The 22,970-nt window shown below is 41.9% G+C and overlaps 1 protein-coding gene and 1 long non-coding RNA gene across 7 annotated transcripts; one reads left to right on the forward strand and one right to left on the reverse strand.

The window, feature by feature from the left end:
• Positions 1-9,451: 9,451 nt before the first annotated feature.
• Positions 9,452-21,092, forward strand: LOC135101151 (uncharacterized). 6 transcript variants are annotated; one of them, XM_064004700.1, is made up of 10 exons: positions 9,452-11,095; positions 12,401-12,480; positions 12,789-12,869; positions 13,056-13,162; positions 13,859-13,991; positions 16,067-16,258; positions 16,389-16,479; positions 17,112-17,227; positions 17,452-17,641; positions 18,080-19,540. In XM_064004700.1, the coding sequence occupies exons 5-8, from the start codon at positions 13,962-13,964 to the stop codon at positions 17,135-17,137; spliced, it is 339 nt and encodes a 112-aa protein (XP_063860770.1). In that variant the 5' UTR covers positions 9,452-11,095; positions 12,401-12,480; positions 12,789-12,869; positions 13,056-13,162; positions 13,859-13,961; the 3' UTR covers positions 17,138-17,227; positions 17,452-17,641; positions 18,080-19,540. The 6 variants fall into 6 exon arrangements, with proteins under 6 accessions (XP_063860770.1, XP_063860769.1, XP_063860767.1 ...); XM_064004699.1 differs by having other exon boundaries at positions 17,112-17,160; positions 17,410-17,641; XM_064004697.1 differs by having other exon boundaries at positions 17,112-17,160.
• Positions 14,675-15,117, reverse strand: LOC135101153 (uncharacterized). The gene is made up of 2 exons (XR_010269071.1): positions 14,917-15,117; positions 14,675-14,881 (listed from the first exon to the last, which is right to left on the reverse strand). It is a non-coding gene; the product is annotated as an uncharacterized LOC135101153 (long non-coding RNA).
• Positions 21,093-22,970: the final 1,878 nt, after the last annotated feature.

Below are 22,970 nucleotides of genomic sequence, written 5' to 3' on the forward strand. Positions count from 1 at the left end.
CAGTCAGTCAGTCAGTCAGTCAGTCAGTCACTTAGTCAGTCAGTCAGTCAGTCAGTCAGTCAGTCAGTCAGTCAGTCAGTCAGTCACTTAGTCAGTCAGTCAGTCAGTCAGTCAGTCAGTCAGTCAGTCAGTCAGTCAGTCAGTCAGTCACTTAGTCAGTCAGTCAGTCAGTCAGTCAGTCAGTCAGTCAGTCAGTCAGTCAGTCAGTCAGTCAGTCAGTCAGTCAGTCAGTCAGTCAGTTAGCCAGCCAGCCAGCCAGCCAGTCACTCAAACATGGACATAAATAGTCTGTCTGTCTGTCTGTTTGTCCATCTGTCTATCTACACACACACACACACACACACACACACTCACCTTTAGTCAATCCCAGCAAGTTGTAAGCATCAGAGTGAAGGAAATGCAAGTGTTGTGAGGAGACACCTTCCCCTCTCTCTCTCTCTCTCACACACACACACACACACACACACACACACACAGACTCACCTCAATTTTGTAAGTTTATTCATTTTCCACCTCAGTTTTCACCCTCCTCAGCATGAACGGTTTCAAAATGAACACTGTAGTGGCCATGTATTGCATCCCAAACCACCAACAGTGTGTCCCCAGTCTGGCAGGAATTAAAGGTGATGGTACCATGAGACAGGAGTGGGCTGGCCTGGTGTGGCTGCAGAGAGAGAGAGAGAGAGGGGATGTCATGAGAGTGACTGGTGGAGGTCTTCAAGTGGCACAGGGGACATGACAAGGGGGTCTGGTGGGGGTCTTCAAGTGGCACAGGGGACATGACAAGGGGGTCTGGTGGGGGTCTTCAAGTGGCACAGGGGACATGACAAGGGTGACTAAGAGGGGGTCTGGTGGGGGTCTTCAAGTGGCACAGGGGACATGACAAGGGTGACTAAGAGGGGGTCTGGTGGGGGTCTTCAAGTGGCACAGGGGACATGACAAGGGTGACTATATACATACATAAATACCTTAAAATTATTGCTATCATTATTATTACTATGCTAACACCAGCCTCAGTTTTTCTTCAGTTCCCCCAAAGACGTGACAGAGTGAGGATGTGGCTTCTGTATCAAGTAATATGGACACACAGACTATTCTCAGCATTGTATCTAACAGGAGAAACACTTTGCTGCATTACTGACAGGAGAAACACTCTTTTAAAAGGCTGTAATTGAAGTGATGCAGGTTTTCAAGGGTGTTTTTACAGTTGCAGTGATAGATTAACAACATTTCTGCATTACTGACTGGAGAAACACTCTTTTAAAAGGCTGTAGTTGAAGTGATGTGGGTTTTCAAGGGTGTTTTTACAGTTGCAGTGACAGATTAACAACATTTCTGCATTACTGACAGGAGAAACACTCTTTTAAAAGGCTCTAATTGAAGTGATGTGGGTTTTCAAGGGTGTTTTTACAGTTGCAGTGACAGATTAACAACATTTCTGCATTACTGACAGGAGAAACACTCTTTTAAAAGGCTCTAATTGAAGTGATGTGGGTTTTCAAGGGTGTTTTTACAGTTGCAGTGACAGATTAACAACATTTCTGCATTACTGACAGGAGAAACACTCTTTTAAAAGGCTGTAGTTGAAGTGACGCGGGTTTTCAAGGGTGTTTTTACAGTTGCGGTGACAGATTAACAATATTTCTGCATTACTGACAGGAGAAACACTCTTTTAAAAGGCTGTAGTTGAAGTGACACAGGTTTTCAAGTGTTTTTACAGTTGCAGTGACAGATTAACAACATTTCTGCATTACTGACAGGAGAAACACTCTTTTAAAAGGCTGTAATTGAAGTGACACAGGTTTTCAAGGGTGTTTTTACAGTTGCAGTGACAGATTAACAACATTTCTGCATTACTGACAGGAGAAACACACTTTTGAAAGGCTCTAATTGAAGTGATGCAGGTTTTCAAGGGTGTTTTTACAGTTGCAGTGATAGATTAACAACATTTCTGCATTACTGACAGGAGAAACACTCTTTTAAAAGGCTGTAGTTGAAGTGACACAGGTTTTCAAGTGTTTTTACAGTTGCAGTGACAGATTAACAACATTTCTGCATTACTGACAGGAGAAACACTCTTTTAAAAGGCTGTAATTGAAGTGACACAGGTTTTCAAGTGTTTTTACAGTTGCAGTGACAGATTAACAACATTTCTGCATTACTGACAGGAGAAACACTCTTTTAAAAGGCTGTAATTGAAGTGACACAGGTTTTCAAGGGTGTTTTTACAGTTGCAGTGACAGATTAACAACATTTCTGCATTACTGACAGGAGAAACACTCTTTTAAAAGGCTCTAGTTGAAGTGACGCAGGTTTTCAAGGGTGTTTTTACAGTTGCAGTGACAGATTAACAACATTTCTGCATTACTGACAGGAGAAACACTCTTTTAAAAGGCTCTAATTGAAGTGATGTGGGTTTTCAAGGGTGTTTTTACAGTTCCAGTGATAGATTAACAATATTTCTGCATTACTGACAGGAGAAACACTCTTTTAAAAGGCTGTAGTTTAAGCGACACAGGTTTTCAAGGGTGTTCATTTCTGCATTAATGACAGGAGAAACACTCTTTTAAAAGGCTCTACTTAAAGTGATGTGGGTTTTCAAGGGTGTTTTTATGGTTCTAGCAACAGATTAACAACATTTCTGCGACAGATTAACAACATTTCTGCATTACTGACAGGAGAAACACTCTTTTAAAATGCAGGTTTTCAAGGGTGTTTTTACGGCTCCAGTGACAGATTAACAACATTTGTGTAGGAGAAACACTCTTGAGAACCCAGCTACCCCTGTGTTTTGCAAGGCCATCCCTGTGGCCTTGCAAAACAGTGACATTGACAAAGCACAGTGATTTAGAAGAGAGACACTGGTAAACCTAACCTAACGTACCAAATTCTCTCTTGTGTCTTCATTAACAGTCGTTGAGGCTGTGGAGGCTGTCATGTCGATGGCAGCAGCAGCAGCAGCGGTGGTGGTGGTGGTGGTGGTGGTGGTGGCGGTGGTGCTCTGCTGTGTCACAAATGAAAACCGTTTTGCTCTTGCCAGTTCAATTTTCAAATTTCTGACTTGTTTCTGCAGTGAGGCGATCTGATTCTGAGAGTGAGAGAGAGAGAGAGAGAGAGAGAGAGAGAGAGAGAGAGAGAGAGAGAGAGAGAGAGAGAGAGGAGAGGACAATGTGTGAGTGTGTCTGTTGACAGTGAACAGCACTTGGTGAAACACACTCAAAACACACTCAAAACACACCCAAAACACACCCAAAACACTCAAAAACACACCCAAACACACCCAAACACACTCTTACCTTCAATTCAACATTTTCTTGCAATATCTGTCCACCAACATTTCTCCCTTCCTCCTCCTCTCTTCCTCCTCCTCCTCCTCCTCCTCCTCCTCCTCCTCTTCTTCTGTCACATTCATCTGTTAGAAGCTGAATCCTAATCTTTAAATCTTCAATAACCCTTTCCTTGTCCTGTGCCAAAGCTTTCACTGCTTCTGCAAACTCCATCTATTACCCAAAAAAGAGAAAAAAAAATAGTATTAACATAAAAATCCAGTTTAAGGAATTGTAAAGGTCACAAGGTCAGTACAAAGCAAGACAGAGGTCAGGAAGGTCAAGAAACAAGAGATTAAGCTTGAAATGGTTCGGTTTGATACCCAGACACCAAGAAAAGATGTTATTGATATTATTGAAGAGTATAACAATATCACTACCCAAGATATATATATATTTTTTTAAAGATTTATTAAAGTTCATTATTTCATTATTGTTGATATGTGAATGACTGCTATTAATTAAGGAAATAATGATGGAATTAATTAGTGTTGTCAGGGTTCTTTCTGGGTGTGTGTGGCAGTGTCTGGGTGTGTGTGGCAGTGTCTGGGTGTGTGTGGCAGTGTCTGGGTGTGTGTGGCAGTGTTTGGGTGTGTGTGGCAGTGTTTGGGTGTGTGTGGCAGTGTCTGGGTGTGTGTGGCAGTGTCTGGGTGTGTGTGGCAGTGTTTGGGTGTGTGTGGCAGTGTCTGGGTGTGTGTGGCAGTGTTTGAGTGTGTGGCAGTGTCTGGGTGTGTGTGGCAGTGTTTGGGTGTGTGTGGCAGTGTGTGGGTGTGTGTGGCAGTGTCTGGGTGTGTGTGGCAGTGTGTGGGTGTGTGTGGCAGTGTTTGGGTGTGTGTGGCAGTGTCTGGGTGCCACACACACCCAAAACACTGCCACACACACCCAAACACTGCCACACACACTCAAACACTGCCACACACACCCAGACACTGCCACACACACCCAGACACTGCCACACACACCCAAACACTGCCACACACGCCCAGACTACCCAGAACCTTGAAAACCCCAATAACTTCCACTGCAGCCTGTTAAACTATTGGAACCTTGAAAACCCCAATAACTTCCACTGCCATATCTGCTTCCTGCTATATGTTAACACACCCTGCCTGCTACTTACTGCTCCCTTTTTGTCACATTCCTCGCTCCCTTTGTAGTTCAGTAGTAAATTGAGATCTTCCTTTAACTCGTCTCTCTCCCTTGGTCACGTCCAGGATCAAGGGGTACACAAATCTTGATCTTGATCTTGATGGTACAGGTGGCACAGGATCACTCCTGAGCCAGGCCTTTGGATCGGCAACTCCTGTAGAAAGGGAAAAAAAAAAAAAAAAAAAAAGAGAAACGAACAGCATCCTCTATCCTAATTGTTCATACACCTGGCACGCCACATTCTCTCCAGAAACTCTTTCACCGCCTCAATCATCCTTTCATTGGCCTCTCTACCCAGTCCCAGCAACAACACCATCCATTCCTTTCCTGTCTTCTCCACTCTTTCATTCCTATCATGCCCTAACTCAGTCAGTATCACTTGCATCATCTCATTCCTGTCTCTGGCATACTGCACACACTCCAGCACCACATGTTCCACCGTCTCATCCTCTCCCATGTCACACATCTGGCACACTTTGCTGCGGGACTCAGACCACCTGTAACTCCTTGCATTCACATCCATACACTGTGCCCTCGCTCGGAAGAGAAGATCACCGCCCAGGCTTCCATCATACCACCTTTCATACCTCGGGGCCTCTTTCTCCTTGTACCATTCCAGGGTCTTCTTTCTTTCCATCTCATTCTTCCATTCATTCAGTCCCACACATTTCACTTCTTTGTCTATCTCATTCTTCCATTTTCTCACATCCCATTCGGCTCCCACTCTTCCTCCTCTTGTTACCACCCATTCACGCTCATTTTGATTCCTCCCAGCCATTCTTATCGCCCACACAACTTGCAATCCATTCCTGTCTGTCATTCTCATGCATCTCTTCCTCCATTTGCTTCCACTTTCATTCCACCGGTACACCTTCCTTGCTATTCTTGCATCATCCATTCTCTCAAGCCTAATCTTGTACCTAAGTGTGGCTTTTGTCAGTCTTTCTCTGAAGGTGCTCCATCCCATGTCACCTCTCAAGGCTTCAACTGCTGTGCACCTCGGTGCACTCAGTGCCATCCTTGCTACTTTGTTCTGGCCCACTTCTAACTTATCAATTTCACTTTCATTCCATGCAATCACATCCATACCATACATTATACATGGCACAGCCACACTCTTCCACACTTCTCTCAACACATCATACTTACTTGCTCTCATCCTTGCCGCGCTTCCCAATCGACCTACCCACTGGTTTACCATACTTATCTTTTCATTCTTTGCCTTTGCACACCCACTAGGACTCATCCACATCCCTAAGTACTTGTATTCTTGCACCTGTCTCAACTCATTCTCTCCAAGTCTCCATACCACATTACTTTCATCCTCTGATCTATTCACAATCATTACTTTGCTTTTCTCACTGCTAAACCTTACTCCAAAGTCTTTACCATAGCCATCCACTACATCCAACAAACTTTGAAGCTCATCTGCCGATTCACTCATAACAACTACATCATCTGCATAAAGGAGCACACATACTTTATCATTCCCCACACTTACCCCTACATTCATTCTTCTCATCCTGGCTGCTAGCTCCTCTGTATACAGGCTAAAAAGGGTTGGTGACAATATACAGCCCTGCCTAACTCCTCTCTCACTCTTCACCCAGTCTGTTTCTATGTCTCCTAGCCTGTATCTAGCTCTTGTGTCCACATACATACTTTGCACTACGTTAACTATCTTTGCACTCAATCCAATCTTTTCTAAGACTCTACCTAACATTTCTCTGTTCACTCTATCATAAGCTTTCTCTATATCCAAAAAACCTAGGTACAATTTACCCCCATCATTCTTTTTCTTCTCAATCATTTCATTCACCACAAACATATTGTCCTCAGCTCTCCTGTCCCTACGAAAACCATTCTGTTCTTCACCCAGCACTCCAGCTCTCTCAATCCATTTACACAGTCTCTCATTCAACACTGCACTGAAAACTTTACCTACTGTATTCACTAATGCAATTGGCCTGTAGTTCTTCAGCTCATTCTTACTCTTAAATCCTCCCTTATGTAACAGACACACTCGGCTCTCATTCCACTTTCTTGGCACTCTCTCTTCATCCCACACTCGGTTGAATAACTCAGTCATTCTGTCTATCACTACCTCCCCACCATTCTTGTAGAACTCATAGGGTATATCATCTGGACCTGCTGCCTTGCCATTCTTCTGCCTTCTCACACACCTCTCCACTTCATCCCTACTGATTCTTTCATCCAGTTCATCTGCATTCTTCCTTTCCAGTGTTACACATTCTTCTCTCACACTAAACATCTCACCTACCCCACCTACTTCTTCCCAGAACCCTTTGATTGCCTCCCTGATTCCATCCTTCTCTGTTATAACTACACCCTCCACTTTTAGACTCTCCACACCAACACTGCCTGACATATTCTCACCTCTCATGAACTTGTACCATTCACGGCCACCTTCCATACCTTTCTCCCTTAAAGATTGAATCACGCTCCTTTCACTCTTCACTTTAGCATTCATTATCATTCGTCTCGTCAACCGCTGCTGCTTCACATACGCTGCCCATGCATTCAGATACTCATTCTCTGCCTCATCGCTTTCATGCCTCTTTTTCCTCAGCCATCTACACTGTCTACTCATTCTCTTTCGCTCCTTCCTAGCTGCTCTGATTTCATCATTCCACCATGGTTTACATACATTCTTTCTTCTACCTACTCTCACAAACCCTATCTGGTTCTCAGCAGCACCCCTCACGTCCTCAACCAGTTTCTCATTCAGATGCTCCACGTCATGCACACTTTCGTCGTCCCAGCTTCTCTCACTCAGATCAACCTGAAAGTTCTCCCACCCTACATCTCTCAGTCTCCACTTCTTTCTCTTACTTGCCACTTTCACTTCATTCCCACCCTGCATCAAGCACTCCACAACCAGCATGTTGTGATCGGACACAATATCAACCAAACCATCCTCATCTATCCACATGTGCGACACAATTTCACGCATTCTTCCATTCACCAACATGTAGTCAATTGCCGATTCCTGTTCTCTTGCACTCCAAGTCACACGCCCCTCTGCCAAAGTAACGTTCAGATTTTCCAGCTCCAGTTCATCAACAAACTCTCCAAGCATTTCACCATTCCTGTTCACCTGTTCCCCCAGTATTCCCACATGTGCATTCATGTCACCCATAACTAGCACTCTCTCCTCTCCATGCTCTCTCACAACTTTCTTAAGTATGTCATACTTCCTCCTATTTTCCCTCTCTGCTCTTTCACCCATGACAGTCATGTACGCTACCACCAGTACCACCTTCTCTGGTAACAGCACCAGCCAGCAGTGTGGATTTCAAGGACCCTGTCTATAAATATTTTGATTATAGTGTCTGTATGCATTGATTTTTATTTAAGCAAAATTGTATCAGAAATAAATAAAATGTGCATTTCTTGTGAGTATAATTATCTGAGTGTTCATTTTTTTTCTCTGCCAATATCCTTGTGTATATTAACCTTAAAAATAAATAAATAAATAAATAAATAAATAAAAATATTGATTGAAATATTAATGAAATGATAGAGAGTGACTGATGAATAACCTTAACCCTCAGAGAGATTTAGGAAATTCTACATTACGTCAAATTTTCAAGATGGCTGCCGTTAACTTCAGGATCCTTTGTCTGTAAATTAATTTTATCGAAAGTTAAATATTAGTTAATGGCAAAAAAATAGTTTTAAAAATATAAACTTAAAAATCTGAAATATGTATGTCATTCAGGGTTATATAATTACGTCAGGAAGTGAAGTATATGTTATATCTATGTCTGAAAGCGATATTATTTCAGTAAGAGAAAGATATCACCAGTAACCAGAAAAATAAATGTTAAGTGCATTATCTTTATTTCTAAGTGTTCATTTTAGTCATTTATCGCTCAAATAAGCAGAAACAGCCTTTGAAAAAACGGTAAGTGTGAAGTCAGGTAGACAGCCATATTGAAACACCATGAAATAAAACTCTCTCAAAGAAAAAGATTAATATAGCTTGTTTAGTGCTGCCATAATCAGAGCATGTGTAAAATAATTTATCCCACTTTCATACTTAATTAAATCTTGATTATTTGCGTATTTTTGTTTTTTTGACCATAATATTGTAACGTTTGCAAGTAGACATTTGATGAGATTAACTCTTTTCTGTCTTTATTTGATCGAATTATTAAACATTTCTCACACGTTAAATGCCCATAGAGTAGCATCATATTACTCAATGGATTAAACAAGCAATATAATCAATATGAATGGCAAAAAAAAGGACAAAATATGAGTAGCAATTAAAAATGAATTAGTGACCCATAACCATTTTCTTATTCATCATAGAAAATGTAGTCGTTGTTGTTGTTTCTGTTTTTTGTTGTTTTTTCTTGTTTTTGTCGTCGTTGCTTGTTTTTTTCTCCTTGTTGTTGTTATTGATGCTTGTTATTTGATTCATGTTGTTTTTGTTTTTTTTTGTTGTTTTTTTACTCTTGAAAGTCTAAAACCCCCGAAACGCACATTATGTCCGTAGAGTTCCTCAATAGCAGTTCATAAAAGGGGTTGTTTAACACCGCTACTGCTGCCCGGGGTACAAATTGCGTCTTTATAACGGGCTCACTTTTCACCGTACATTGACTTAATATTTGTGTTCTCGACCTTCATTTTTTCCTTTTTGGCTTTGTATTTATTTAATATTATATAATATTGATTATTTTTAAGGATTGATGCGTTTTTAGATAGCTTCCATTGATGTTGTTGGAAGCAGGTGGACATTAGCCAAGGGGAGAAAATGGAGAAATATTAAATCCCTAATATCACAACGAAATCTAACCAGAGAGGGTTCAGATGACATTTACATACAACATGCATGAATCAACATCAGCCACGACGAACATTGCGCAAAATTATTATGAATTAGTGAATATTTAGGTATTTATATTAAAAAAGCGGTATTTCGTCCAGCTCTTATGAGGCCCGTTGTATTATGTACACATGGGGGACAGACTGAGTGAAGAGTGAGAGAGGAGTTAGGCAGGGCTGTATATTGTCACCAACCCTTTTTAGCCTGTATACAGAGGAGGTAGCAGCCAGGATGAGAAGAATGAATGTAGGGGTAAGTGTGGGGGAATGATAAAGTATGTGTACTCCTTTATGCAGATGACGTAGTTGTTATGAGTGAATGGCAGATGAGCTTCAAAGTTTGTTGGATGTAGTGGATGGCTATGGTAAAGACTTTGGAGTAAGGTTTAGCAGTGAGAAAAGCAAAGTAATGATTGTGAATGGGTCAGAGGATGAAAGTAATGTGGTATGGAGACTTGGAGAGAATGAGTTGAGACAGGTGCAAGAATACAAGTACTCAGGGATGTGGATGAGTCCTAGTGGGTGTGCAAAGGCAAAGAATGAAAAGATAAATATGCTAAACCAGTGGGTAGGTCGACTGGGAAGCGCGGCAAGGATGAGAGCAAGTAAGTATGATGTGTTGAGAGAAGTGTGGAAGAGTGTGGCTGTCCCATGTATAATGTATGGTATGGATGTGATTGCATGGAAGGAAAATGAAATTGAAAAGTTAGAAGTGGGCCAGAATAGAGTAGCAAAGATTGGCACTGAGTCCACCGAGGGGCACAGCAGTTGAAGCCTTGAGAGGTGACATCGGATGGCGCACCTTTAGGGAAAGACTCACAAAAGCCACACAAGATTAGGCTTGAGAGAATGGATGATGCAAGAATAGCAAGGAAGGTGTACCTGTGGAATGAAAGTGGAAGCAAATGGAGGAAGAGATGCATGAGAATGACAGACAGGAGTGGATTGCAAGTTGTGTGGGCGATAAGAATGGCTGGTAGGAATCAAAATGAGCGTGAATGGGTGGTAACAAGAGGAGGAAGAGTGGGAGCCGAATGGGATGTGAGAAAATGGAAGAATGAGATAGACAAAGAAGTGAAATGTGTGGGACTGAATGAATGGAAGAATGAGATGGAAAGAAAGAAGACCCTGGAATGGTACAAGGAGAAAGAGGCCCCGAGGTATGAAAGGTGGTATGATGGAAGCCTGGGCGGTGATCTTCTCTTCCGAGCGAGGGCACAGTGTATGGATGTGAATGCGAGGAGTTACAGGTGGTCTGAGTCCCTGTGCCAGATGTGTGACATGGGAGAGGATGAGACGGTGGAACATGTGGTGCTGGAGTGTGTGCAGTATGCCAGAGACAGGAATGAGATGATGCAAGTGATACTGACTGAGTTAGGGCATGATACGAATGAAAGAGTGGAGAACACAGGAAAGGAATGGATGGTGTTGTTGCTGGGACTGTGTAGAGAGGCGAGTGAAAGAATGATTGAGGCTGTGAAACAGTTTCTGGAGAGAATGTGGCGTGTCAGGTGTATGAACAATTAGGATAGAGGATGCTGTTCGTTTCTCTCTTTTTTTTTTCCCCCTTCTACAGGAGTTGTCGATCCAAAGGCCTGACTCAGGAGTGATCCTGTGCCACCTGTACCATCAAGATCAAGATCAAGACAACAGTTCCCTCGTGTTTACTACCACAGTGCATAGAAATCTTATCTTTTTTCGCAAATTTCCCAAGTAATTCCCCACCCCGGAGGCCGCCCCCAGTACCCCAGTTCCCTGCATCCATGGTGAGCCCCTGGGGATCCTGAGGCGCCGCGGGGGACCTGAAATAAGGGAGAAATTAAGGGAAATAGGGAGCCCCATGGTCACTGCACTGAGTCTCCCACGTTTTCCTCATAAGATTTTTGGTGTTTTTTTTTTAAGTTTTTCCCCTAATTTACGGTAATTTTTAGGGTTTTTTAGGGTTTTTTAGGGTGAGAATTTAGGGATTAGTGTTTGTGTTTTTTTGGGCTTCATATAATTTCGTGTTTTTTTCGTGATTTATTTAAAGGGTTCTGTTTTTTTTTTCCCACGTTTTTTAAGGAATTTTAAAGTTTCAGGGGTATTTAGGGTGTGGGCAGGTTCGGGTTGCCCTTAAACTTTGGTATCTAGGCTAAATTTGCTCGTTCTAGGGATCTTTTGGGGTAAACTGTGGTATTTTAAGTATTTTTATTTATTTAAAGGCCATTTATTTATTTAAGGTTATTGGTGGTATAATAAGTGTTTTTTTTTAGTGTTTTTGATCAATCTGTGTGTTTTTGGGTGTTTTGGAAGGGAATTGTGTGTTTTTTGGGTGTTTTTGTAGAAAATCTGTGTGGTGTGTGTTTTGGAAGGGAATTGTGTGTTTTTGGGGTGTTTTTGTGGAAAATCTGTGTGGTTTGGTGTGTTTTGGAAGGGAATTCTGTGTTTTTTGTGTTTTGAAAGGGAATTGTGTGTTTTTTGTGTGTTTTGGAGAAAATTGTGTTTTTTGGTGTGTTTTGGAGAAAATTGTATTCTTTTTTGTGTGTTTTGGAAAGAATCTGTGTGTTTTGGTGTGATTTGGAAGGGAATTGTGTGTTTTTTGTGTGTTTTGAAAGGGAATTGTGCGTTTTTTGTGTGTTTTGGAGAAAATCTGTGTGTTTTAATATGTTTTAGAAGATAATTGTGTGTCTTTTGTGTGTTTTGTGGAAATTCTGTGTGTTTTTTGTGTGTGCCTGTCTGTATCTGTCTTTCTGTCTGTCTATCTGTTTGTATCTATCAAACATCCTTTAATCTACATCTGTCTGTCTGTCTATCAATCTATCTATCTGTGTGTGTGTTTATCAATCTATCTATCTGTGTGTGTGTGTCTATCAATCTATCTATCTGTGTGTGTGTGTGTGTGTCTATCAATCTATCTATCTGTGTGTCTGTGTGTCTGTCAGTCTATCTACCTATCTGTGTGGGAACAGGCGTCTGTGTACCACCGGCTGCGGCACACAGTGGGCACCGTGGCACAGGTGAGGACAGTGGTGGTGGTGGTGGTGGCACGCCGGCTTATTTCACCTCCTCACTCCTTGCGTTTGTTACTTCAGGTTTATATTGTTATTCTTCAAGAGGTGAGAGAGGCAAGGGACGAGAGACGCAAGGGAGAGAAGCAAGGGAGAGAGACAGAGTAAGTAGCCTGGGAGAGGAGAGGGGAGGGGAAGAGGAGCGAGGGAGAGAAAGAGAGACGGGAGAAAGGCAAGCAGGGAGAGAGAGGGAGTCTGGAGGAGAGTTAAAGAATAAGAGAGAGAGAGAGAGAGAGAAGCCTGCTCCTTGCTCCTTGTTGAGTCATGATAAAAAGTTGAGATGCCTTACTGCCATATAACACTTCATTTATTGACACCACTGCACCTCTCTTCTTCTCTCTTCCAGCACTTGTAACTACCTCTCAATCCAGACAGTTTGGTGGTGACAAATCTCATTATTTCTCCTCACCAGGTTGACCCGTGTGGCTCCTCTCTGGTGGTGAAAGCAAGTGACGGCAAGATGGTGATGGTGACCCTGCCCAACCCCCTCCAGGTACTGCCATGCACCTTCACCACTGTCATTACCATCACCACCACCAGGAAATGCACAAGGGTGTGATAATGGACTACAATAGAACCAAACATGATAAAACACCTAGGAAGCAACTTTTATATAGAACATAAACACTTGCTAATATTAATCTAACTTAACCTAATTCCTCCTTTTCTCATCCTGCAGGAAAACTTGGAGGGTGTGACTGAGGGAGGGGCAGGGTGTGGGTCAGGGGCAGAAGGTGACGTGCCAGAGTTACGTCACGTTCCCCCAAATGCAGGCCGGCAAGTTTGGTGAGTAGCTGGCCTCCTCCTTTTGCCGTATTCAGAAATGCTTTACTCTCTCACTGTGACTGTTTTTCAAGGCCACAGGTGATTAGCTGGGTGCTCAAGAGTGTTTCTCCTGTTAATTATGTAGAAATCTTGTTAATCTGTCACTAGAACCATAGAAACACTCTTGACATTCCTGTAGCCTCACCGTGATGAGAGAATGCAGAGGAACAGAAATAGCCAGGTTCTTAAGGGTGTTTCTCTTGTTAATCTGTCACTACAACCATAGAAACACTCTTGACATTCCTGTAGCCTCACCGTGATGAGAGAATGCAGAGGAACAGAAATAGCCAGGTTCTTAAGGGTGTTTCTCTTGTTAATCTGTCACTACAACCATAGAAACACTCTTGACATTCCTGTAGCCTCACCGTGATGAGAGAATGCAGAGGAACAGAAATAGCCAGGTTCTTAAGGGTGTTTCTCTTGTTAATCTGTCACTAGAACCATAGAAACACTCTTGACATTCCTGTAGCCTCACCGTGATGAGAGAATGCAGAGGAACAGAACTAGCCAGGTTCTTAAGGGTGTTTCTCTTGTTAATCTGTCACTAGAACCATAGAAACATTTGAAAACCCATGTCAATTCAATTAGAGTCTTTTGAAAGTATTAAGCATTACAGTTTAATATTTTGGCTACCCTGACCCCACACCTCCTCCACAGCTGACGTCACCAGTCGTCAGTGCACGGCGGGTGCTGCAAGGGGAACGAGGAGGTGGACCTGTTCAGCTCCTCATCCCTCCCTGCCCTCTCCCCTGACAGGAGCATGCCAGACCCAGGGGTGCCCAAGGAAACGGTTAGTTCTTGAGCTAGTGATGGAGTAGATGAATGGGCACACAGTTAGAGGAGAGAAAGGAATGGGGATAGAGTTGAGGGATGGGGAAAACAAGTATAGATGAGAGAAGGAAGTGGGGATAAGGAGTCAAGGAATGGGAAAACAGAGTAGGGGAATGAAAGGAGTGGAAATAACTGAAAGAATTATATAGCATGTTGGTTGATGCATTGATGGTTGTTGTTGTGTTGCAGAGTACGGGATGGGAAGCCAGGTGTCTATGTTTGGGTGTACTGTCTCTCTCTCTCTCTCTCTTTCTTTATCACTCTCTGTCTGTGTGTGTGTGTGTGTGTGTGTGTGTGTGTATGTAGTGGTTATATATGTGTGTTTGTTGCTGTTGTTTATGTTGCTTGTCTGTTGTTGTTGTTGTTGTTGTTGTTGTTGTTGTTGTTGTTGTTGTTGTTGTTGTTGTTGTTGTTCTTGCTTTCCTATCTGACTTTTTCATCCATATATGTATCTATCAATCAGTCTATCTGTCTACCTATCTATCTGTCTATTGATCTATCTATCTATCTATCCATCTATCCATCTCTCTACCTATCCATTAATCTGTCTATCAGTCTCTCTATGTCTTTTTATCTCTCTCTGTTTTCTATCTCTATCTTTACATCTCTCTGTCTGTCTATTTTTCTCTCTCTCTCTCTGTCTTTCTATCTCTCTCTCTCTCTCTCTCTCTCTCTCTCTCTCTCTCTCTCTCTCTCTCTCTCTCTCTCTCTCTCTCTCTCTCTCTCTCTCTCTCTCTCTCTCTCTCTCTCTCTCTCTCTCTCTCTCTCTCTCTCTCTCTCTCTCTCTACCTAACTTAACCTAACCTAACTTAACGTAACCTAACCTAACCTAACCTAACTTAACGCAACCTAACCTAACCTAACCTAACCTAACTTAATGCAACCTAACCTAACCTAACCTAACTTCCGCTCTGCCAGACAAGGGGCACTACCTCTATGCAGACAAAACCTAACCAACCAGCTTAACCTGAGTCGCCCCTGGAACCGCCCCACCACAGAGGAGGAGGAGGAGGAGGAGGAGGAGGAGGAGGAGGAGACAGTCATGGATGAAGGGACGTCACAGATCATGCACATTTGCTTCCATATTGGGTGAGAGACTGCATTGTTTGTGAAGAAGACGAGGAGGAAGGTAGTTTTTCATCTCAGTTCTTGCACAGAATATTCAATAATTGGTCTGTTTCATGAAGGTAATGTACTTTCTCAAGATAGTTTTTCATCTCAGTTCTTGCACAGAATATTCAATAATTTCTCTTTTTATGAAGACACTTTCCTCAACCTTTATTCACATATCACTCAAATATTGTCAAACCATCTTTTAAATCCTCAGCCTTTATTCACACTTCACTCAAATGTGTGTAACCATCTTTCAAAGCTCCTGTATTGCTGAGTCATTAGAGAGCCTTAAAAGAAGACAGTCAGATTTATGGATGGGGATGACAGGTGAAAATAGACAGGTGTTTTTTGTACAGGGACTTCCACGTGGATAGAGGATCAACCTGCCAACCAAGTGAGTGTGTGTGAGTATTTGTGAGACAGACAGACAGACAGACAGACAGACAGAGAGAGAGAGAGGGAGGGATAGACTGACAGAGATGCAGAGAGAGAGAGAGAGAGTTTTAGACAGACAGAGAGAGAGAGAGGCATACATTGACAGAGAGAGAGATAGACAGAGGCAGGGTTAGACAGACCAAGAGGCATACACTGACAGAGAGACAGACAGAGACAGGGATAAAGTAACAGAGATGGAGAGAGAAAGAGACAAACAGAGACATTGAGAGATATTTCAGGGTGTGTGTATGTGTGTGTGTGTGTGTGTGTGTGTGTGTGTGGTGTGTGTGTGTGTGTGTGTGTGTGTTGATTTATGAAGAAGATGGCAAATAGTGGGAATTTTCTTATGTGTTTTGTACTTTATTTTCTTTGCTTCATTCATTTTTTTTCCCTTGTTTTTTTTTTCCATCTCAATTTCATTCATGTTTTTCCTTTCTCCTTCTCTCTCTATTCCTTTATTTTTTTCCTTTCATCTATATACTTCAGGTTGCGGTGGAAACTGGCGTACAGCTGTGCCTGAGCCTGCCGTGGACGCATTTCCCAGCCCCCGAACTGAACGGTCAACCTGCCGCCAATCTCAACTTCAACCAGAACAGCTCGGACACGGCTGGCCAGGACAACCACCGCAACACAGACATGCATGCACCTGATATGGACATGAAAATGGAGGGACAGGAGGTGAGGGGATGAGAGGAACATGGGACGGCAGTGTTAGAATGATGGTAGTGGTCTTATATTTGATTTAGATTGTGTTTAATTTTGTTAGGTTTAGTTTAGACTCCATTCTCTGTGACTCTCTCCCCAACAGTCCCACGTGATGGTGTCCGACAGTGATGCCTCAGTGCAGGAGGGGGAACGGCAGGCAGAGACCCGCAAGTGCCCCTGGGAGAAGCCTGGAGGTAGGGAGGATGGTGTATGAAGCCATATATGAGTTTTTCGTACTATGTTAGGTTCATAATTTTATCAGGTGTTGTGGTTCCTGGTGTTGCTCCTGTGCTGGTGTCCTTGTCCTGGGAAGTGTTGTGAGTGGTACCCTTGTTGCAAATGACCTTAAAATTGATTACTGGAAGAAATGAGAGAGATGGGGACAAATAGAATGTTGACGATGATGATGAATGAGTTGCCAGGAGTTGATTTGAAAGTTGAAGGGGAATGGAGTTAGACGTACAATTTTCTTTTCTTCCCGTAAAGTTGACAAGGTTTGGTATCTTTGTGTTCCTTTGCTCCCCACCCCCTTGCATCTTACAGCTTGTTATAAAGGCAGCTTCCCAAGTAAATTATGCTTTCTCTCCATTATCATAATATTAACCTAACCACAAAACAGTGCTAGAAGAAATGCCCTTATAGCTAACTCCAGGCTGAAAGATTCAAGCAATGTAGTGAAAGATATTCCAATAAGGAAGATAAATAGGAACTCTTTAAATTCTTAGCTAGGTGAGGGTGATGTCCATTCCCACCATCACCTGTTGAAGTCCTCCCCTAAGAGCCCAGTGAGCTGTACTTGGCCCTCTGTGACTAGTTCCAATTACAGAGTGGCCTGAGGCAGTGAGTGCTTGAGTGGAGCCTTCACACCACACCAGGTTGTGATGGTGGCGGCATCTGGGGCAGCAAGAAAGTGGCAGCCATTTCATTGTGTTTTTATAATCAGTAAAGAATTGAGAGTATAGATAGTGAGATTAGAAGGAGAAACACTGAGATTAGAAGGAGAAACACTCGTGAATTTGTCAGAATATGACCATGAACATAGTGAAGTATAGCTGATGATAATGTACACATGAACTGTCCTTGCCTTGCCATATCAAGCTTCTTTTGTATTTTATTTCTTTCAGTTAACCGAGCCAATGAAAGCAGAATCAAACTTTCCATTCCAGTCAACTGAACCTGTGAAAGTTCCCAATCCGGCCAAGCAGGTCCCAGAAGGTGCGGCGTCCATGCACCCCGTGATGGTGCTGCACCAGATGAAGCCTGGCCTGCTGTACAACACTAACAAGACCACCAGGGATAACAAGCCTTTCTTCACCGTCACCGCCGACATCGATGGCAAGGAGTTCTCAGGCAAGGGTGAGTTGTAGACTGACCAGGTGAGTCTGACAAGACAAAATAAGAAGCTTCTGTAGTACCAGGTGGCATCTCAAGGCAACAAAACCCATCTCTGTGTTTTGGGTACAGTCTCACATAGAACAGTTGAACTTGGAGGTCTCTGCAGCAGCATATCTTAACCCATAGTTACTAGGAATATATTTCAGTCACCAAGCAAGGATACTCTGATATCCTGTACAGCCTTGGAACTCCCTCACAATGAAATTATGTTGATTATTCTGAAGGAGAAAATAAAGCAAGTTTTAATCATCACTTGACTGAAGATGCAGATGTTAAGTCTTATCTTTCACTACATTACTCATTTTTTGCAGGAATATTCTTTAGCCTGCTGCAACATTTAGTCCCCTTATCTTGATCACTGACTGGACTTGTGCTAAGTGGAATTTTCTTTACTTGCAGGGACAAATGTGAAGAAAGCCAAGTTCTTCCTGGCCAACACAGCAATACTGGGACTGTACGGGGTAGAATCCACCTTTGAGATCTCCGCTTAATAGAAGTAGTAGCTGCCTGGGTACTGGCGGCGGTGTGCGGGGCAGGCGGTCCCTCGCACACGTGGCTGTAGAGTCTGCTACGTGATAATGACAAAGTAGATAGGTAGCTACATAGTATTTTAACCTGAAGTCCTGTCTGTGAGTGTTGTCTTGTATGTTGCTGCTTGCTGAAGGCAGGGAATGTACTGAACTGGACCTGAGTGGCTTACAAAACTCCTGTGGAAGGGAAGTGATGGTCTGTGCTAAATGTTGCAGTCTGACGAGTGACGTGGAATTCAATTTTTCCACGTGTAAATTCTTCCAGTCCAGTGTTTACCTTTATTTTGTTCCAGCTCTGTTACTTAGTGCCAGAGTTAGAAGACTGACATTTAACGGAATTCTTATTTATGATTTTGACGTACTTTCTTTTCCCATTTATTTACTTAGCCCATGAAGTGTGGGTGCTCCTTGTAAATGGTCGGTGCTGAGCCTGCCATGAATGCAAATCAAATGCAGCTGATTGTGAAAGACAGGCACAGGAGAAGGGGTCAGTCACTCATTCCTGCTTGTGTCAGATCACTCATCTAGTGTTCTGCTGTGGAGTGGAGTGGGTGATGAGAGGGCTGTGGTGATGGGACAGTGACAGACAAGCCCTACTTACTGAAAACAAAAGTGTGCGAACTCATCACATCAACACTTATTTAGCTTCCTGACAAAAATGGCATCCAGTTTCAGATGTTTAAGGTATTTAACTCATCTATTTATTTAAAGGTACCCACTCTTTATGGGTTAAATGAAAGCTGTACTCTAGTTTAGCAGTCAGTCTCACCACTTGGTTTAATGTGAGCAGGTAAGGAAGCCCTAGAACCTGGCCCTTGGTTAGGTTCTGGTGACTTCTGGCTGGAATCTCAGTACCTTAATTTCTCTTCTGGTTGAAACTTTCTCCTCAAACACAACTGGCTGGAGCTGAGTCCTGGGATGGTCAGCTGTTTAAATATTACTACACAAAATGTTATGAGTTTGAATACATAATGAAAATTTCTTTAATGTGTATGTATGTAAAGGTTATAAAAGCAAGTATTTTTTTTCTTTTTCAATTTTTGTATATAATTGAGGTTAAGATGAATTTGAAACATTGATTGCAATTTATCAAGCTGGTGTTTTTGGTTTTGAAGGAAGTGTAAGTGCAAGAGGTATGAATTTGAAACATTGATTGCAATTTATCAAGCTGGTGTTTTTGGTTTTGAAGGAAGTGTAAGTGCAAGAGGTATGAATTTGAAACATTGATTGCAATTTATCAAGCTGGTGTTGGTTTTGGTTTTGAAGGAACTGTAATTGTGCAAGAGGTAATCATTTGATCAGAGTGGAATTAATGAAGCAGTTTACCACACCAGTATTGTCATTCCTGCTCCCTGTGTGTCCACCTTACCTCACACACCCTGACGTTTGCCTCAACGCCTTCATTTATCACCAATGCAGTTAGGTAAATTATCACTTATTACTATTTTCTCATATGAATTCAGAAACACTGTCAGCTTATCAAATAGTGTATCTGTTAATATAACCTTTTGTAGGCAACTTGTCCTGTAACCACCTATGACATTTTAGGCTCATTTTTGTACCAGCCTCTTCAACAGTTCTATAGCTTATGGAAAACTAAATTAACTTCCTATTCTCTCATTTCCTCTGTCCATACCAGCAGTTCTCATAGTACTCTCAATGTTGAAGGATGATAGCAGTCCAAGGGCAGAGCTAGTGAGTTTCTTTGAGTCTCCCCAATAATTGTTTTCTTTTGTAGCTTGCGGTGAAGAGGAGGATAATAGCGGTAATTAAAGGTTTAGTGATTATATGAAAAAAGTATTTTTATAAGGCGTGTATTCGTGGGAGTGATTTAAAAGTCTTGAAACATTTATTATAAATAGTCTTTACTTATTTCAACTGTAGTTTTCTCTAATCAATGGTAATACGAATAATAGAATTACATCATGTTGCGTCAGCCTACCAGTAACTCATAAGGTATCATACCCTAGCTTATAAAATATGTTAGTAATTTAGAATTCAATTATTAACTTCAACTAATGTCCAGCCTATATGCTCACCTTGCTAGCCAATTATTCCTGCATTTTTATTTAAACTCACGGTTCAGTAAAATTATTTGTGAAAGAAGAGAGAGAGAGAGAACTAGCTAAGGTTCCAATAACTTCAGATGCCTGTGGGTGTTGAGGGAGAGAGCACAAAATGGCGTCTCCCTTCCCTCTGGCAACAGGTGGGTCTCGTAGCTCTGAAATATTTGATTTTTCTTTTATTTAGAAGTGAATATTACTGTTCATGTTTATTATTCATGTCTAGTGAAGATATAGTGACTGTACGTGTTGACAGAATGGCGTCTCCCTTCCCTCTGGCAACAGGTGGGTCTCGTAGCTCTGAAATATTTGATTTTTCTTTTATTTAGAAGTGAATATTACTGTGTTCATGTTTATTATTCATGTCTCTAGTGAAGATATAGTGACTGTACGTGTTGACAGAATGGCGTCTCCCTTCCCTCTGGCAACAGATAAAATAGCCGGTGTTGGTCCCACGTGGAGACAGGCCACAGTCTTGGGAAAGCGTTAGCCATGTAATGTTTCTTTAGTCAAATATAATCTACTGTGAATGTGTTGTGAGCAATATTATTGCCGTAGAGAAGTGATGGAGGAAGGCTGTGACGTTATTTAGGGATATAACGGTGCCCAGAATGAATGGTACTCTTGAGGAGTTATAAAAGTAATTATTTTCTTGTGTATTCGTAGTGTTAAGTAACGGAGTATAAGTGTATATGCCATACCAGAATTTCAAGTGTCATAGTGGGTCAGTCAACCCAAAGAATCCCATCAGTATTATTCATTTAATTATTTTTGCTATTTTTATATTTTTCGTTCCTCCTAATAAAGCCACACTGTAGGTACTGTGTGATCATTAACCTCTCCTTACCCTCTGGCCATGACGATGAAGGCGAGAACCATTACCAATCAAAAATGTTTTCTTTTTTTCTATTGTGTGTGCGTGCATCACCTCTTCTCTCTTCCTCTTCCTTTCTTCTTCTTCACCGTGAAGATCTTTGCCTCGTCTCATTAGAGCTCTGATCGGACCGGTGAGGAGGAGGGAGGAGGGGGGAACCGGAGGGGGGGGTGGCGTTACATTAGTTTATCTTGCTCGTATTTACCTAAGGAACCATAAAGAGATATCAGCAGTTTAGGTGACGTGATGCTTCCTTCAGATTCATAAGGAGTGAATGTTGCGTCACCAGTGTTCAGATATCACGAAAAAGACACAATGAGAAAAATGAACCGTACATTTAAACAGGGAACGGGAAAAAAACACCGAATTCTGGCCAATATTTCTCCTTCCAATTAACGTAAACACTAGAACCGTAATTAACGGGGTGAAATGCATGTTGGCGTGAAAGAATGCATTAAAGAAGAAAAGAAAAAGCATCAGTTCATCTTAGCTCACGTATTTCTTACCCTTTTACTTCTCTCCTTCCATTAATTAAGGAGAAAAAGTCATAAAAAAAGTCGATATACGTTTGTTACCCTTTCAGTTCCATCCTTCCACGGTTTAAGAAAGGAAGGCTCTATATTAAGATACTATAAGGGCGTTCAGTGGTAGGGGTCAGTGAACTCTTGCTAACTAGGCTATGGGTGTCCACTGTGTTCCTGGGCTAGACATTAAGGTTAAGGACATTAAGATAGGAAGGCTCTATATTAAGATATTATAAGGGCGTTCAGTGGTAGGGGTCAGTGAACTCTTTTGCTAACTAGGCTATGGGTGTCCACTGTGTTCCTGGGCTAGACATGTTTACACACTCCTCCCTGCATTCCATTGTTTTCTTCAACACAACCACCACCATCACCACCATCACCATCACCACCACCACCACCGCCAGAGTGACACGTAGTGAGAATATTTACTAACGGAGAGAGAGAGAGAGAGAGAGAGAGAGAGAGAGAGAGTATAACGGGAGGGAATAATGATAAAAAAGTTAGATACAAAAGTAGGAAAAACGGAACACACACACACACACACACACACACACAGAGAGAGAGAGAGAGAGAGAGAGAGAGATTAAACTTTCTAAGCCAAGCCATACACACAACTATAAACATACATTCAATGATATCCTCTTAAACATAAATACACTCACACACACCACTACATAGTCCTTGAAATTTTATCGGGCCTGAATGTGACAGGAACCAACAGGTGAACTGATGGAAACCTTAATGTACCTCATATTTACTCATTGCTCACGTGCCACCAGCGAGGACTCTTTTCTGGCTGGCTCAGAATATAATAAATTTGCAATAAGGCGCATTTCAAATTGATTTCAGGACAAGTTTTTACTTTTTATAGATCTTTCAGAATGCAAAGAATAAATTTACGTTAATTCGCATGTTATTAATTTTGAGACTGATAGATTTCCATGCGTTTTGACTCACCCCGATTACTGTTTCAAGAAAAAAAAAAAAAAAAACTCATATTTATTCTTCTGTTGACATAGCTCGTGAAATAATAAGACAAGACCACAAGAATCATAGTGTACAGTCAACAAAACTCAAAACTCATGAACCAAGATGCAGTTTCCTTATATAACAAAATAAAAAAAATAAATAAACGATAATATGAGATGAGTACACAAGTTAAGATGGTACGTCTATTTCTCAGCACTTTTTCCCATCACTGACTGGCGATATTTCTTGCAGCATTCGTGGCAGGGAGCATATGAGGCTTGCCTGAGGGAGAACAAAGACTGGGGAGCGAAAAAAGAGCCGAGGGGGAAG

The sequence above is a fragment of the Scylla paramamosain genome, chromosome 6, assembly GCF_035594125.1.
Source record: "Scylla paramamosain isolate STU-SP2022 chromosome 6, ASM3559412v1, whole genome shotgun sequence".
NCBI classification, from domain to species: Eukaryota; Metazoa; Arthropoda; class Malacostraca; order Decapoda; family Portunidae; genus Scylla; species Scylla paramamosain.

Coding starts and splice junctions, on each gene's coding strand:
- LOC135101151 (XM_064004695.1), top strand. CDS start 13,962: ATGCCAGACCCAGGGGTGCCCAAGGAAACG. Junction 13,992..16,066: donor CAGGGGTGCCCAAGGAAACG/GTTAGTTCTTGA, acceptor TATATACTTCAG/GTTGCGGTGGAAACTGGCGT. Junction 16,259..16,388: donor TGAAAATGGAGGGACAGGAG/GTGAGGGGATGA, acceptor TCTCCCCAACAG/TCCCACGTGATGGTGTCCGA.